The following is a 19,403-nucleotide window of genomic DNA, read 5'->3' as shown; positions in this document are numbered from 1 at the left end:
TACAAAATTGACATATTCATATTTTAATTGAATATGTCAATTCTCCTTTTACTTTACCACATTAACAACAGTTTGAATATGGCATTTCTCTTTTTACTTTACAACATTAACACTTCTCAGAAATCAAGAGTTCAAATAATGTCAAATAATGTGGTAAAGTAAAAAGAGAAATGATATATTCAATAAACTGTTTATGGAACAAATAATTTAGGAAAAGGTAAAAATTATTGAGAAGTTTATATTGAAGAGGTGGCCACAAAAAATGCAATTAATAAAATGGATTTTTAAAGGTAATTTATTCTAAAAAGGAGAAACATAAAGAGAGGATAAAATTTAGTTTACCAAGAAATGATTCATAAAAGGAAGTTTGTTAAGTTTGGGTGATTTAAGTTAGAAATGTTTGAACATAAAATGTTGTGCAGTAAGCTTGAGCAGAAGTGGTCATTGAAGTATTAAAGATGGCTAAATACATATTTTAAACAATCAAATATCCAGTGATGGAAAACTTTTATCATCTAGGCATTCCAGAGAAAATTTTACTGAAAGCTGATGAGGAAGACACAGGTATTTTTTAGAGGGAGTAGATAATTTCTGTTTAACTGAATACATTACTTCCATCAACTGAAAAGGAAACGGAGCAACCATAATATTAATATTTGGTAATATGGTGGATGTAATTGATGACATAAATGTAGGCTATTACATTAGAAACAGTGGATACAATTCTATAGCTAAAGGTGGGAAGAACAAAATGAATATTCCACTGCAATACCAGTGGAATGTTTCCAAGATGAAGGCCAGTTCCAAAATTTGTTTAAAAATACAAAGCCCTGGTGGGAAATCTCAATGCTTATTGTCATGCAGACAAAGCAGCTAGCTTGCTACCTTAATATTTTATATTTTAGCATAAAGTGAGAGCAAGCAATAAAGATTTTTTTTTCCTACAAAAACACAACAAAGGCCCTTCCTATTTCTTAGAGTTTCAGAGGTACATGGTGATGAGACATGAAATTATAAAGGCAATGTCTGGCATATTCAACTGCAGTTATTAAGCGCTGTTAAAAATACATGTATCCTATACAAACTTAGGGCAATAGGAGGATATCAGGAGGTGTTATTACAAGGTTTTGAGTATGTGACTGCTTAACTAGTGCTATATCTCATTCTAGTTCTCTGAAAGTATTCAATTCACTTTCAGTTGCAATGCTCAGGTGTTGCAATGCTGATGTTAGTTACTTGAATACTTTACAGAGTCTGAAACATTGGGAAATGAATAAACAAACAAATGGTGATCATCTTTTTGGTGGTTCAGCATAGTCCTTGTTTTAGTTCCAAGTTTTCTTAATGATCCCTACATAGCTCCCTAAATGTAACACCAAAGCTTTCTAGAGCAACAAAATTTATAATCTAGAAAGAGACCTTGTATTAGTGCCAGTTTCAACTACTCAATTACTAGCATTTAGCCTTCTTCAAAATCTAGAAACTGTACTCTCAAAATATTTCTAAAAGTTGTAATTGTTTAAAAATAATGCAATAAAAAATTTGAAATAAACTGAGATAAAATGAGAAAGATTTGTTAAAATCAAGATTCAATATGAATTAACAAATTTGTTTATCCTGTATAAATGCTAATTCATCATAAAACTCTCACCAGATTTGTTTAACATTTGTAGGAAGATGTTGCAGACAGAAATTGTTGAAAGGTTATGGCAAAATTACCCTTCCACACAATTTTCTTTCCTAATCCCAGTTTAAGATTACTTTTTTTAGAACCAAAATGAGAAGGTTTAAGCAGGCAATGTCCTAAAAATTGATTCAGGAAGTAGAGACAAATGTCTTCACGAAATCTAAAATGCTACAAAATATTACCATAGTATTTTACATTACAGAGAAAACTACTATTTGGGGTCAGTCATAAATATCTTTACATATTTGATCAATGTACAATCACAAATACAATATATTTTATTTTTTGATTTCTCTACTTATATATGCATTCATAAATATCTAAAGGTATATTTGCCTATGACTATACTAGACTATGATTTACCTAAAGGTCAAAATTATTGATTATTCATCTTTGTATTCCCTCATTTCTTGAACAGTATGCAGTAAATACTTAATGAATATGTTTGGCTGATCAATACATTTGCTGTTTGAAAAAACGAATAGAAGAATGCGTGAAAACATGGAAGAGGCATAGTTGAATACATAAGAACACACATACATATATTGAAGTTTATAGGAATACACATACATATGTAGAAGTCTCATATATGTGTGCATTCCCTATTCTGCAAAGAATATATAGCACCATTCATAAGAACATGCTTTCACATCAATCAGCCATTTCTCACTGAAAGGAATGTTAATCAACTATGGGACTTTCTTTACATATAAGACCGGAGAAAATAATATTTAAATTATATTCCTTCTTTCTTTCATCCACTCATTCTTTAATTCATTAATTCTTCCATTTTTAAATGAGATTATTGCATTCTAGTACTTGGGCATATGTAAATTATGTTGATTCAGCCATGTAAATTGTGTGCCATTCAGTTATTGTCCCAGGATGACAAAAATTTAATTATAGAGGTGTTTGCCTGTGGGCACTTTAATATGAAAACGTATTTTACACATTATATATATACATATATATATATGTACAATCAAATGTAATTTAATTTCATCAATTCATTTAATAAAGACAAAATAATTTAAAATTATTATTTTAAGTGTAAGTTCTGGTATGGATGGCCCAAACAGTGAATGCGAATTTTGTAATTAGCCAGGCCTGGGTTGAAATGTAGGCTCCTCTTTTTACAAAAGATGTATCTTCAACCAAGTCACCTCATTTCAGATTACTCATTTCTAATAACAAGGGAGAGTAATACTTCCTGCTTGCATCACACATTGCACTCAGATCTAGTCCGTTTTAACCTTAGTTTTCCCCTTAAATCTATTTCCTTTCCTCTTTTACAGTTTTGATGTTTCTATTTTGTATGGTTTCCTCTCACCACCTCACATCTTTATCTCTTTCTTCCTTCTTTCTTTTCTTTTGCTTTTTGTAATGCAATAAAACTCCGTGGGAAAAAAAAAGTTCAGCTCTTTTGAGAGAATTAAGAGATAAAATGCACATAAAATTTCTGTCATCTGAGTTTAACTCTGCCAATAAATAATATTATGAATATTCAATTTAAAAAGTGTAGATGGCATACCAATATGAATATAATTGTAATGTCTCATTTTATTCCCAACAGAAAAAAACAGTGTTAAGTTTCTCTACTCCTTTAACATGTTGGCTTTTTCTGCTATCATTCTAATGTAAAAAAAAAAAGGAGAAATAAAATATTTCCCTAAATGATGATAACATTAGCAATTATTAAGCAAATGTGGCTGGTAAGTGTATGATTCTAATTCTTGTCTAGGAATTGTGTAAAGTTAATTTGGGATCAAGTGCCAGGTTGAAGGTTAATTAATCTAATTTTATTGACTTGTTTAAGCAAGAAACATGAGCGTGAAATAAACCTTTGTATAAGCAACTGAAACTTGAAGTTGTTTGTTTGCAGCAATAACATCTAAGAAAGTGGTCTAATAAAGACAAAATAATTTAAATGAATAAACAGTAAACAATTACACAAATAAAATAATATAATGTATTGGGTTTGGTTTCTTTGGATATTCTGACCTATTGATTATATTTAAGGTCAATAATGTGTCACAAAATCATGGGAAAATAATGATTGCTTCAGAGCTGCATGATAATAGCTGCCCAATACACAACGATGTAATTATTCTTCATTAAACAGTGCCACTTGGGCCTCAAAGCACAAACTAGAGTTTAAACTGGGGCAGAAAAATGTGATATCCATGTTCCTTTTGTTCCCCACGGCACAACTAGCAAGGTGAAAGCTAAAGCCAGCTACAGCCTGATACCTAGAATCGTACATGATAGACATTGATGTGACAGATTTTCTTGGCCTTTACTGCTCCAAAACACATGCACATTTCAGATTTTATTCTTTGAAAATATGCCAAGGGGGAGAAAGCAAATCAGGGACATATAATGACCTGACTTTTGAAATGTGGACAACACCAGCTGCTGAAGTTGAATTGCTCAATATCCCTGCTGAAAAACTGTGGTCTGTTTGAAACCACTCATGACAGTTTCCTTGGGCTCTTCTTAAGCATTCTCTAAGGGGCCTCTAGGTCATGGGCCCACGTGGAGGAGTGCTACTCAGCCTGACAGCAGGACCAGTGAAGAGCAAATTGTTCGGCCTCCTTTCAGCAAGGCCAATATTTTGAGGAACCAGGGCCATAATTAGCCATCACAATATAGAGGAATAATTCCCACTTTTCTAAAACTTTTGACAGAAACGGAACTCATTATCTTCCTCCCAAATGCCTTTCAACAAAGGCTTCTCCAATACCTGTTCATTTTATTATGCATTACTCACCTTAAGGACTTGGGAAAAATGCTGCTGAATACTTAATAAAATAATTAGATTGAAACAATCACAAAAGCAAAGAATGTGGCAAAGTGCTTAATTCAGATCACTCTCTAAATGAATGTGTCTTTGGTACTTACGTATTCACCTTGCATCCTTCTGCCTTAAAAAAATTTACTCTAAAAATATTTACAAATGCTAGTTCCTGCCCATGCTTTCTAAGGTAACTGAGGGAGGATGCCCTAAATAGAACTTGAGCTGGCTTTACATATTATAGTCCCCTTCCCAGTCACTATTACTGTCACTATCATTGCACTACTAACCTTTTGTTTATGCCAAATTTTACCTAATTTTCATTAACAAACATGTTTAAAAAATACTCGTTTTTATTGCTTGGACCCCTAGAAGTTCAAATTATAGCAACTTCTGATTATTTTGTATCTAGTCTATTACAATGCTTTGAAAATTTTCATTTTGTGTGTTTACTACGTTGAGGACAATATTCTATGTTTTATATATATATATTACATTTTTTAATCCTCAAAACAATCTAAAGGGATAGATGTCATTAGCAATTTCCATATTAAGATGAGAAAAGAGATACAGGGTAGAACAACTGAGCAAGCAAAACAAAGTACAGCCCTGACACGTACAGCCCTCCATACTGTTTTATATGCCTTGTTTGCCATTAAACCCACTAGCCATTTTTTAATTGAAAAATCTTTGTCTTCCTTTTATTGCAAATTAGGATTCATTATTATTTTTTTTTAAATGGTGGGATCTTTTTCTATCAGATTATCATGTCATCAAGACTTTTCTAAGACATACACATAATTGCAACACTTCATATTTGAAATGTTATCAGTGTTCCCCTACTGCTATAGAATGAATTTCAAACTCCAGCTAAGTATATCAAGTTCCTGAGAATTATTTCATGGTCTAATGTTATTGTCCAACACTATTCCACTAGCACCATTTATCTTATAGCACTCAAATTCCTGAAACACATACTCTATTTCTCCTTGCCTCATCTTTTTCCTCAAATAGACTCAGAGGCGCCAAATGACAGGGGATATACCAGACTTTCCTCTTATGCTCCATCTTCTTTTAAGAGACAATCACAAAGTAAAAACACACAGACATCAAACAAAAGGCAAAGAGAAGAGAAAATGAAATAAATCAAATTATGTTTTTCTAGTAAGTTAAGATGGTATATTAAGCCTATCTAGTTCTTCACTTAGAGATACATATTTAGTGTGAGTTTGAGAACATTCAGGAAACATACAATAGTTTTAGAAAGCATCGGGCAGATGTGAAAGCAGACCAAAAATCATGGTAAAATGAATCATTTTGCTATTATTTTCTGACTCTTCATTCTTTGAAAACTTATTAAGGAAGGAAGATGTGTTGTTATTATTATTGTGATAGAATGATGAGTATATCATAAGCTGCCATATCCCATAATACAATACAGGAATTGATACATTAACTATTTTACAATATTCATTCAGGACATATTACATGGATAATACATGCTACCTGTTGAGGTAAAATCGATAAATCAGAAATAACCTCTTACTTGAAGGAATTTACAACCTGCTAGAGAGAAAGAGACATCTAAATTTAAAGGGGGCATGGAATAGAACAGCGAGAATTCCCAGGCAAATTTTCTAAAAATATGTTTCATGTCCACAGATGAGAGGTCAATTGTAGCCACAAAATATGGAATATCATTGAGTAATGTGATAAATGTAAAAACCCACATATGGGTGCATGCGTTCACGTGCGCGCATACACACACACACCCACACACACACACAGAGAGATAATGAGAGAAAGATGATTTTATGAAAAACTATTTTCCCCCGTGAGATAAACAAAAAAATGTTCATATAAATCTAATAAAAAAAAATGAGAGATGCAGGCAAAATGCTCACAGCAAGTTATTTTTAGCCTTTGTTTTAAATGAAGAAGCAAAACATAAAAACTAACAGTGCTATCTTGTTTCTGACCACATGAAGAATTGTTTTTGCTATGGGCAAGAAGCAATAATACATATTGTAAGAAGTGTCCTGAAGTTTTGCCATCCTGCCATTTCAAAAACATGGCGTATCTAAACTGATGTGATTTCTGAAGCAATGTAATAGTAAAGTTAGGTCTTTTTGGTTCTCCCTTTTTTGACATTTCAAATAATTTTAAAACACTGTATTTTCTTCCATTTTTGAAGGATAACATTAATTATATAAAAAACTCTCTTTACAAATTAAATATTACCCAAATTCTAGCAATAAGAGATGTCATTGTTTCCTTTTTGATTTACTATCTTTAATACCTTTTTCTGTATACATACATGTATATTATATATAGATATACACATTTTTCATTATATGTATGTATATATTAACATATGTATTGTGTGTGTATATATATACTTTTTATAAGATAGGGTCATGTACTTTACATGTATTACATTTTTAGCCACAACTTTGTGGTGACTATTCCTACTTTTGTATTTATTGTTTTTTATTTGTTTCTGGGACTAAAATCTCTTTCCCTATATAGCCAGATGACCCATTCCCACATTTCCTTAAGGTCTTTTCTCAAATATCATCATCTCAGGAAGGCTTTCACTGGCAATCTTAACATCATATTTCAAATCTCCCCTCAAATTTCCATCTCTCTTTTCTGCTCTAGTATTCTCTTAACAGCTCTTAACATTATTAAAATACTTAACAATATTGTAAATATTTATTTTCTTTATTTTCTGTCTCCACCCTCTTAGAGATGAAGTTCCAAAAAATCATTTTTTTTTGTCTGTTTTGTTCACCAATATGTCCTCTAGTGCATAGGATAGTGTCTATTAGATAGCAGGTGCTCAGTAAATATTTATCGATGAATGGATATGAGAAGACGATATTGGCAATATATATATTTTTAATCTCACCAGGCAATGTATGAACAAGGTAAGAGACAGAAAGCTGAGATTCTAATTCGTATAATCTGTGAGTCTACTAGCATAGGAATTTATAATAACAAAGAGGTATAAAGGATGATTCTCTCTTCTACAGTCGGGCATAATTTAGGCTACTTATATACATAGATACACACGGTCATATTATTTTAGAGCATGAGGGAAAAGTCATAAAGGAAAATTAAGCATAAATACGTATTTTTGACTCGGGAATTTTATGATTAGTTCCTCAGTGTTAACAACAGTGTTAACAATAGGTTATCTGTTATTTATTATTTTTGTTGCTAGTAGTAATCTTTGTCTTCTCATTGCCTTCCTATTTCAGAGAAATTTTGGAAAAATTTGTATCTGGGACTCTGACTCTGAAACAAGCGGAAATCAGTTTTTAGATGAAGTCCAAATAGAACTGACATTTAAAAATATGAACCTCACAGTTTTATTGTATTTTAGTGAATACAATAAATTAATCCAAATCCATTATTTTACAGACAGGAGAAATGAGGCATACGGAGAGGATGTAACTTGTCCAAAGAGTCAGGGAGCTTAAATCTGTAACTTTGGACATAGTATTTCTTATTCTGAGTGTTTGTTCCAGAAAGCTAATGATATGAGTACACAGACATTTATGTTCATGTACAGAAGTTGACATCCTAAAAAAAATAGTAAAATATGAACAAATAAACAAACACACCTAATTATTGAACGACAAGGTGTTGGTTAAAATGGAAAATACAGCTAATGGAACAGTGGGCAGCTGATTAAAATAAAAGCATTTAATGATACAAATTAACATGCAAATCTGTTTGTAACACACTAAAGTAAATTAACATAAAAGGGTGTGTATTATAGGATCTCATTTTTTAGTGTATAATAACTTGAAAAAGGATATTTGCATAAAGGATTTGAACATAAACCAAAATAACAGTAGGTAATACTAGGAAATGTGGATACTGTAAGAAATTCTCAGAATTGCTTATTTTTTATTTCTAAAAAAGTCTATGGTCTCATAAATAAGAAAATAAGGAAGGTGAATTTTATATTGGCTTTGAAAAGTTTTTTTTATTCTAGAATGAGAATATACATTATTTATTCTCTATCCGTATGGAGAAAGAATTGAGTTAAGTGTCTTTAGGTGTGCAGAGAACTTTTAGCAATTTCTGAAAAGATCAGTATTATAAAGAAAGGTCAGAAGAAAAAAAAATGAAATATGTACAAAATGTGGACTTTCAAATATTTGCTACTCTACCACAATGCTGAAACTTTAGCCAGGAGCTGCTTGGGAAACAGAAGCTAGAATATGGAATGCCAAAGGAAACCCACAGGTTACCTTCAATAACACCATGTATCATAGTGGTACACCTTCAAGTTTTAAAAATAAAAGCTAATTTCCATAACAGTCAAAGTCAAGCAAAAATAAAAAAAGACCCAGTGGCACCAAGCACAGATTTTAAGACTAATTGTATCTGTTCCCACACAGCATTTCTTTCCTATGGAAGTTTTTATATGTACATACTAGAATCATTATTTTAAAGAGGAAGAAACTAAGGCTTGGAGAGGCCAATAGGCTATACCAACCGTAATGGAGGAATATGTCTGTGAATCCAGGGAAGTCTGAATCCAGAGCTGGTGTTCTTTCCTGTTAATGTTTATTCCTATGGAATCAACAGAACTTCTTTACCGTCTGCCTCACCTTTGATAGTAAAGATATTGGTCAATAAATGGATTCCTTTAGTGTGGTCAACATAGGAGACTGATGTGAGCAGGATACAAATTTAAATCTGCATTCAAAATCCAGAAAACAGGAAGAAGACTTCCAAAGGGAGGAACCCCTGACCTCTTCATTCTTCTCTACTGTGCTCCTTCCTGGATGCCCGAGCACTGGTGATTTACAGCCAGGAGAAGTTTATTAGCACATTTCAATATTTCCCTAGTCTTCGGTGGTAGGCGTCTACAAGAGGAGTGTTTGCTGTGCTGCTGAGGATATATAACCAAAAAGAGGCTATGGAAGTGTGCAAAAAATGATGTGTTTGTTGTCTTTTTGAGACAGCATTGCTCAGGCTGAAATGCAGTGGAGTAATCGCAGCTTAGCTTCCCTGGCTCAGGTGATCCTCCCAGACCAGCCTCCTAAGTAGCAAGGGCCCCAGGTGCACACCACCATGCCTGGCTAAGTTTTGAATTTTTTGTAGAGATGGACCAATTTTTTGCCATTTTGCTCTGCTGGGCTTGTACTCCTGAGCTAAAGTGTTTCGCCTACCTAGGTATCTCAAAGTGCTGGGATTACAGGCATGAGGCACCACGCCTGGACTTGAAAATATGCTCTTAATAGACTGGCTGCCAGTAGATTTTCCAGCCAAAATTCCTCTGGTGATGCATCAAAAATCCAGCAGTCTTCCTTCATTTTGCCCTGTCTCTGGTCCCTTTAGTACAAATGGCAGTAGTTATGATGAGATGGTTGAACCCATGAGCCACACCAATAATCCTTTACAGCAAATGACTGTTCAGCCATGCCCTTGATTTCTTCTTCAGAACATTGTTTCTACTTAATTTTAATACGGCGAGGCTGAGAAATTTCCAAATCTTCAATTTTGCCTAACAATTCCTTCAGTTTATCCTTTCCCTTTCACTATTTACTATCAGCAGCAAGGAGAAACCAGGCCATGACTTCAACATTTTGCTTAATCTCTGCCAAATGCAAAGTTAATCACTTGTAAGTTCTACCTTCCACAAAACACTAGACAGAACAGAGTTCAGTGGAGCTCTTTGCCACCTCATAACAAAGATCACCTTTTCTCTAGTTTCCAAAGACATTTCTATCTGAGACTCCACCAGCAGTAACTTTAACATCCCTGTTTCTACCAATAATCTCTTCAAAGTAATTGAGTTTTTTTTTTTTTTTCTTTTTTTAACATGTTCCTTGGCATTCTGACATCTTCTACACATTACCCAGCCCCAAAGCCACAGTCACCTTTTTAGGTATTTGTTACAACAGCACCACAATTCTGGTACCAAAATATGCACTATTTTGCTATTGCTGCCATAAAAAGCACACAGACTGGATAACTTATGCAACAGAAGTTTATTTTCTCACAGGCTAGAAGTCTGAGATCAGCAAATTTTGGGCTCTTCTGAGGCCTCTCTTCTTGGCTTACAGATAGCTGCCTTCGCACTGTCTATTCATTTACATAGTCATTTCTGTGTGTGCAATGTGTCTAATACCTCCCTCTCTGTTCTTATCACTGCTCTTACAAGGACAGCAGTCAGACAGGATTAGGGCTCACCTGTATGAAATCATTTTCTTCTTTCTTTTTCTTTCTTTCTCTCTTTCTTTCTTTCTCTATTTCTTCTTTCTTTCCTCTTTCTTTGTTTCTTTCTTTCTTTCTTTTGAAACAGAGTCTCACTTTGTTGCCCAGGCTGGAGTGCAATGGCACAATCTTGTCTCACTGCAACCTCCATCTCCCGGGTTCAAGCCATTCTCTTGCCTCAGCCTCCCAAGTAGCTGGAACTACAGGCACGCACCATCATGCCCAGATAATTTTTGCATTTTTAGTAGGGATGGGGTTTCACCATGTTGGCCAGGCTAGTCTTGAACTATGTTGGCCAGGCTAGTCTTGAACTCCTGATCTCAAGTGATCCCCACCTTGGCCTCCCAAAGTGCTGGGATTGCAGGCATATGCTACCACACCTGGTCATTTTTAACTCAATCACCTCTTCAAAGGCCCTATCACCAAATACAGTCCCATTCCAAAGTACTGGGTATCAAGTTTTCAATATACTTTCAACTTCAGGGAGAGGGAGGAACAATCCAGCTCATAAAGTGACAAAAAAAATTGCAGAAATTTGATTTATTTAGCTTGAGATCCTAAACCCAATTCAATCGATATATACTATTCACTAGCCATGTGCCACATACAGGGATACCTGAGTTCAGACTAATGAGATAGTAAGAGTTAACTAGAAAAAAAGGAGACACATGTGGGTTCAGCGAGCTATTTGAGCATAGACGCCTCAGTGTGGGATGGTGCTGTATTTATGCAGTGAGTATATGTGTGTGTGTTCCTGTATTTATTTAGTTTGAGATCATAAAATTGAGTATGTACTACTTCATCTAAAAACCTTTACAGGAAACGGACATTGCTTTAAGAGATACAGTATAGCGTTTGCTTTAGTTTCGTTGGTAATATATATTTATTTTTTACATAGAGTGAAAAACTATTTTAATTGTGCAAAACTTATACACTTTTGGAATATGTATAAAGTATCTAGATCTATGAAGGTGACAGTGTTTTCCACATGGAAATGTTATTACTGTAACCTTCAATTTAGGGGATAAATTTGTTCTTTGAAAGGCTTCACTTTGTCCCTTGATGGCCATTTTCACTTATTACTATGTGTGGAATAAAAAGAAAACCCAAGAGAAGCCTAGAAAAAAGAATATAATCTATTTATTTTCACATTTATTTGGGGCCATTTTTACATTTATTAAAGTAGATATATTGAATAATATCGAAACAATGTATTATATATTAAATAATATTGAAACAATTATTTATTTAGTTTGAGATCATAAATCCAATTCAATCAATACACACTATTCATTAGCCATGTGCCACATACAGGGATACCTGATACTAATGAGATAGTTAAGAGTTAACTAGAAAGAAAGGGGATGCATGTGGGTTCAGTGAGCTATTTGAGCACAGACGCCTCAGTGTGGGATGGTGCTGTATTTATGAAGTGAGTATATGCGTGTGTGTTTCTGTATTCATGTTAACAGGAAAGTAGTAGTAAGACAGTTAAGATACTTACACACATTTCTTTATTTTTGAAGCATGAACGCTATTGTGGATATTGCTAGAAGTAATGCTGGGGAGGTAAGTTTACAAAAAAACTTATTAAATGTAAATGATAGTGTAGTGCTAGGGAGAAATCTTAGAAGGTAGGAAGGCATGATCAATAATTCTTCACAGTAGTAGTGATTTCTATAACTCACAATAAAATTTAGGTCAATAAAAAATTTCCAAAATAATATATTAGATTAAAAATACATTCAGTATTATTCAATATATCTACTTTAATAAATGTAAAAATGCCCCCAAATAAATGTGAAAATAAATAGATTATATTCTTTTTTTCTAGGCTTCTCTTGGGGTTTTCTTTTTATTCCACACATAGTAATAAGTGAAAATGGCCATCAAGGTACAAAAGTGAAGCCTTTCAAAGAACAAATGTATCCCTTAAATTGAAGGCTACAGTAATAACATTTCTATGTGGAAAACACTGTCACCTTCAGAGATCTAGACACTTTATACATATTCCAAAAGTGTGTAAGTTTTGCACAAATCAAATAGTTTTTCACTATATTTAAAAAATAAATATATATTACCAACGAAACTAAAGCAAGCACTATATTGTATCTCTTAAAGCAATGTCTGTTTCCTGTAAGGTTTTTTAGATTAAGTAGTACATACTCAATTTTCATTAACAACACATGACCACTGCCAATTGAGATCCATGGCTAAACACTGTTTCCAAAATCTCCTCTGGTGAGGAGAATTGATCACTACAAAGTTATGCTGAGGGCTTCATCTTCCCTTAGCTGGATCATTTTTTATTGATACTTTATATTAAATTTTACTTATATTCACTTACATTTTAGTGTCATATAATTTATAACTATCCTAGGTAAAACAAGGACAATCTTACATATTCTGGAAATTTCAAATTTGAGGAACATGAGTATGAAATCCTCCTGAACCATCTCTCTCTTCTTACCAGGCCCTGATAGCAGGCTTTGAATAATGCAACACAGTCTTCTTGAATACATGAGTCTTCTTTTTTATAAAAATATTTTCCTCTAGATCCTACTTGTTTTTTTTTCCATTTAATTCATAACTAAGTATTCAGAAAAGTATCTACATTTTTCTCATTTCTTCTCTTTTCAATTAATTAACCGTAGTCTGTTTTCTATCTCTATAGTGCTTCCAAAACATCTTTCACAATGGCCACTAAATTGAGAAATGCAATAAACCACCTGTAACACTTACCCTCTTTGAACTGTCTGGAGTCGATACTCATTGGCGCTCTACTCCTTTGAGTTGTAGGAATCTACTGTTCGGTAAATTTCCCCCAACTTCTAAATCTCATTTACTTTTATTGATTTCTCCATGAGACAGTATCAAAATAGTGGCATCTCTGAGGGTTCCAACCTTAATTTTCTAATCTTCTTTCTATAAACCCACTCTTTTGTCATGGTACAAACTGTACCTAATAAACTGTCCCCAATATATCTCTTTAGCCTTCACTTCTACTGTTGTGCATATAACCCTTTTCTAGTCTCAGCTACATTTACCTTCTATTTTTAGACCTATTCTCCTTTGATTGTGCTCTACCCTCTTTTGAAAAAGATTTTCAACTCTCTATTTCCTATAAAACTACAATATGTTTTCTAAAAATACTGGGAAAAATGTCTCTTTATGTATAAAGCCCCCCACTGTCACACTGGGAATCATTCATGGATCTCTATTCGATTGTTTTCCCAGAGCACTTTGGTCATATTAATATTATAATAATTACCAAATGATATTTTAATTTTGTAAAAGCTATTCATCTTCCAAAATGAATTTTAAGTTCCTCAAAAGTAAAAACTATTGACATTGTTCCAGCATAAAGAGTGCAGTGCAGTGTAAGAGTTTTAAACAGGGTACGGACTTTAGAATTGAACAGGATTGGTCTGACTCTCAGACATCCACCATTTCCTAGTGTGTGACCTCTATGAAAAGGGGTAACAGTTAGATACTAATAATATTTATGTGTAACTGTCTAACTTCACACATAAAGTGTGTAAAGGGTTTAACATAGTATGTGGTGCAGAGTATTTGCTAGGTCAGTTTTAGCTGTTACTAATTGTCTTCCAAAATTTACACAGAGACTCGTTCATTATAGATTATCACTAAATATTTAGTAAAGGAATTGATGAATAAACAATAACAGAATATAATTCTTCCTTGCTTCTTATATGGCTTAAGTGTGAGGAATGCAATATAGTCACCCTTAGTATCTGTGGGAAACTGGTTCCAAGACCTTCCTCGAATACCAAAATCCTCAGATGCTTAAGTCCCAGATTTTTAAAAATGGCACCATGTTTGTCTATAAGCTATGCACACCCTCCCCTATATTTTAAAATCATCTCTAGATTATTTAAAATACCTAATACAATGTAAATGCTATGTAAATAATTGTTTTACTGTATTGTTTAGAGAATAGTGACTTGGGAAAAGTCTACTGAAAAATTGTGTCTGTGCTGATCTGTACAGGCTCACTTCCAAATACTTCTGATTTGAACTTGGTTGAACCCTTGAATGTAGAGCATAGGGATGTGGAGGCTGATTGTATGCACATTATGCCCACTATCAGAATCGATTTTAAGGCATAGCATACTAATGTACACACATTTCCAAAGAGCCAAATGCAAATAGAGATAGAGGCACGAGCACACAAAAGTAGAAGAGGTTTGCTCTAAACTCCTGCAATTAACATGTTTTTTTTTTTTGTTTTGTTTTTTTGTTTTTTTGTTTTTTGTTTTTTTTCCTGGCTGTGTTCATTAGATAGACCAATTATCAGTTTAAAATCGTATGATTTTGATCAGGTGTCCCCAAACTTTTTACACAGGGGGCCAGTTCACTGTCCCTCAGACCGTTGGAGGGCTGCCACATACTGTGCTCCTCTCACTGACCACCAATGAAAGAGGTGCCCCTTCCTGAAGTGCGGCAGGGGGCTGGATAAATGGCCTCAGGGGGCCGCATGTGGCCTGCAAGCCGTAGTTTGGGGACGCCTGAATTTTTGATGATATTTGGTAAGAGCAAAAGGTGGAAAAAAATCAATGTGGGCTGCTACACCCATGAGAGATTTTTATTCTGGTAATACAGGTGCATTCTCTGGACAGGGAGTTATCCTGAGACCTATTTGTGGGTTGGAAAAGTGGGCCTGAGTGTATGTATTTTGCCCAGAATTAGTGAGACAGAGGCAGGATAAATGAAGTCTGAAATTCAGAAGAAGCATTACTGGTGTTCTAAAATAGAAATAAAATAAGTACCTGAATCCATTTTTGGCCAGGGAGAACCTTAGATGTACCAACTCTGAAATCTTAATGAATCTATTGTTTCTTTTCTTCCCTCTGGTTGCAATGCCATAGTTCAAGCCCTCATCACTTTTCACTTGCAATGTGGTCAAACCTTTTGAAGCAGAGTCCCTACAGGTGATCTGCAAGTCTTACATGCCAACAAGTATCACCTTCACAGCCAAACTCCTTCAGCTCAAGCCTCTACCTCAAGTCTCAGCAACTCATTATTAATAAAACAGTAGCATTTGGTAAAAAAAAAAAAAAAAAAAAAAAAAAAAAAAAAAAAAAAAAAAAAAAAAAAAGTGTGAATTTTAATACAATTTCTCTTTAAAACTACTACTAGGTACTCTGAGATTCCCAGAAGTTACCAGATTCCAATCAAGGCTACTCATTATGACACTGGTTATTAAGGAGTATATGCCAGATGTGATGCATCTCTAAAGCTCAAATGCACAATACAAAAATAGCTTTCATTGTATGAATGTTAACAGTTACCCCAAAGGTGGTCCTGGAAATTTCTCAGAGGCGATATGAGTTTAATTTGCATATATGTTCAAAACGCCACAAACTGAATCAAGAAAGAATGACTTAAACTATTAAGAAATAGTTTCTGGAAAATTTTCAGACTGTAAAAAGGGTCTTACTGTTAAGACCTTTCATCTTTCAAGAGGTCATACTGATGAAGGTAGGGCAGTTCTCAGTAAAATTTTGGGAAACAAAATACTATAGCACTTCATCTGTGCTTGAAATACAAAGTCAGTTACTAAATAAAAATTATCATTCCAAATATAGTATACAGGTATAGAATCTTAAAACACCCGCTTCTGTACCTCTCTAATTAAAAGCTACTGTTTTCTAGCAATGCATGCTTATTAGACAGTTCCATAAACTTATAATTTTCTCTGTTATATTTCTAGAGAGGCTAGCAGTCTAGTGGTGCACACACTTGTTGGTGAGTGAAGCAAAGGTTAAGTGTGTATGACACAGATGAGCCCCAAGATTAAGTATACTCTGTGAAATGCATGAATGTTCATGATTTAAACCAATGAACTGTGGCCTGAAATGATGTCACACAAAGCGCAGCGGTAAGTGGAAGGTTAAACCTACTTGCATCTCGGCTCATTAAACGCAGTTAAAGTGCAAATCCCCTCATTCTGACAGTAGTGATCACAAGGGTTCTCTTTCTGGTCACAGCGCTGACTTTTAAACCCCACAGAGCATCTGCAGAATTTCAGTAAAATACAGCTAAATAAAGTGTCTGACTTTTTTTGCCAAATATGTTTTAAATTCATTTCATACAGACATAGTAACATTTGAATGAAGAGGTTCCCAGATATGCTCACTTCTCGCTCAAACATACTCATCACATGCTACTATGACAAGGTGGGGAACGGGGTGCAGATGTGCATTTCATGTGGGCATCATCCTTCCGGTCAGTGATAAAACTCACAACAGTGACCATGTAAGCTGAATGATTTTATTTCAAATTGTCCACTCTGGACAATCAGATCATGGCGGAGGGGGGGGGGGGAATATTAAATTCCAGATTTTCTCAGGAGCACTATGAATACCCAATACTTTTCCTAGGTGTTGAGAAACCCAGATATGAGTTCTTCCAAAGGAGCCAGGGGCTTAACAGGTTTACATAATAAAACAGTCTAAGTTTCAATACAAACATCAAATAGCATTATACATTTGAAAGAATATTACAAGTTCTTTTGAAAAAAAAATGGCCATAAGTACCAAAGGATTCATAAAAGATGATTATCTCTGGGCTTCACATATCAGAATAAGGTCAATAAAATTAGAAAAATTTTCCCTGGCATTTCCGAGTTCAAAGGTCTATGAATGTTTTAAATGGTACGATGCTAAAAACAGAGTGAGCTCTTCCTCATGAAATCAGTAGCAATTTGATGAAAGAGGAGATTCTGCAGCACATGAGCTGAGGAGGGACATTGCTTGATCAGAGATGTCCATGAAACACTCATTTAAAATAACCCAGGAGAAGAGAGTAATAGAACAGGGATTTCATGTACGCACAAAGGCTTATTATAAAATGCCCATGACTTGACTAAATACTCACAGACACACAGGTACATTTGTCTCGGGGTCCAGCTGGCACGTGCCACCATTGTAACAGTAGCCATCACATAACTGACAGCTAGAGGCAATCTTTCCATTAGTGCAGCTGCAACAACAAAGAAAAAAAAAAACAATCCCATTGTTATTGACAACATTATTGCTGAAAGCTGACATAAACTCTGTGTGGATGAGAATATTCTTCATGTAGGAGAGATGGAGTGGCTGGTTAAAAGGAAGATTTCAGGAAGACTGACTCACTAGAGGCAGTTTTTATTTAATTTTTGTCAGAATGATGCCATAAAATTTTTCTTCTGGTAATTTTCAAATTTTCAACCAGTTCACTTAATATAAACATTTAATATAGCTAGATATATGTGTGAAAAAAATACTCTAATGTCTATCATTTACTCTTCCAGGAGACATTAGCATCAATATCTTGTTCCTTTTTTCATATAAGTAGGGTTTGGTGACTTTTTTTTGAATGATAAACCACGTGATTAAGTACTCTGGAAAAACATGCTTTAGCTTTTCTTCTAATGTGGAAAATCTGTTCCAAAAGAAATGTTAGGACTTTTAGACCCTACATTTCATAAAAAAGTGGAGGATTATCCTATAGGCACTTTTACGCCACTGTTTCTCTTTGATTATGTATTCAAACTAATGTCAAACTACTTTTATTCTAACAGAAAAAACAACACGGAGTACTTCATTTAAAAAAAAACAAAACAGGTAGTTTACAGGAGCAATGTGGCAACAAAATAATGAGACAGGCTTTCTTGAAAAACTTACCAAAATGATTCTAACTTAAAATCACATCACATGTTAGGGATAAGAATAAATAGCTACTGCTATACTGTAAAAATAAACATAACAATGCATGGAAAAATACAGCCTTTTTTACTTGCCATGTTACATTTTTAAATGAACAAATACTCAGACAATTAGATTGGACGGCAAAAACTGTTGAGTGAATGGAGAAATGTGCATCAACATTTCAACTTAGAATTAACAACAGATCATGCTGGCAATTCTGATCATGTGGTCATGTCAGTATTAGCTGCTATGAAACAATCAATGGTATCACAGTGCATCTGGACGTAATCTTGACCAAAAAATCAGGCTGCAATATCGATTTATCACTTTGATCCTCTCCATGATGGATATTTATTGCAGTACACGTGTCATAGAGTGATTCTTAATGATGGTGAGATATCTAAAAATAATTGGTTGACACGTAGTTCATTTTTTTGTGTGTAGGTGTGTGTTTTTTGACCTCACATGGGTTGTGTAGTTGCTGCAAATGCACTCAACTGCTTTTAACATTCATTGGCATTTAATTTGAAGATATTTCTGAAAAGCTTAGATTGTGAACTCACATTTCTTTTCAAGATGAACAGGAGCAGTGAGCAGTGTAACTATGTACAAGATATGAAATAAAATACAGGTGAACAGAACAACACATGCAGAAGGGGAGAGTGGTCTCAAGTTTTGTAAAGTATCCCATCCTGAACAACCTATAGAGGTACCCTAATACGGATGCAGTGAATTAATGAGCAATCAGTTGTATTGGTGTCTGATAGACTAAGTGTATCTGAGGGACCTTTACTTGTACTCCATGCCCAGCCTCTCTGAACATCCTAAGAGCAAAAAGTTAGTTTCTTGTTTTATCAAAGAACGGCTTCAAAAGGGGAAATTAGCTCATTATACATTAAAATATTTTCTACGAAAAAGATAACTCTATAACAAATATCATCTAAAAGGGACAAAAGAACTAATTGATTGC

At 34.2% G+C, this 19,403-nt stretch overlaps 1 protein-coding gene across 3 annotated transcripts in view; it reads right to left on the bottom strand.

The window, feature by feature from the left end:
• Positions 1-19,403, bottom strand: part of LRP1B (LDL receptor related protein 1B) — a 1,884,038-nt gene that overhangs the window by 21,798 nt on the left and 1,842,837 nt on the right. For 2 of the 3 annotated variants that reach the window (XM_003921997.4, XM_074399736.1), the window contains one exon: positions 17,622-17,726. In XM_003921997.4, the coding sequence (XP_003922046.1) occupies positions 17,622-17,726 (105 nt within the window). Of the gene's footprint in view, positions 1-16,645; positions 16,760-17,621; positions 17,727-19,403 lie in introns of all 3 variants that reach the window. The other variant, XM_074399735.1, reaches the window with a different exon arrangement.

Source organism: Saimiri boliviensis, chromosome 5, assembly GCF_048565385.1.
Source record: "Saimiri boliviensis isolate mSaiBol1 chromosome 5, mSaiBol1.pri, whole genome shotgun sequence".
NCBI classification, from domain to species: Eukaryota; Metazoa; Chordata; class Mammalia; order Primates; family Cebidae; genus Saimiri; species Saimiri boliviensis.
The sequence above is the reverse complement of the archived record's forward strand: the minus strand, read 5'-3'. Positions and strand labels throughout refer to the sequence as shown.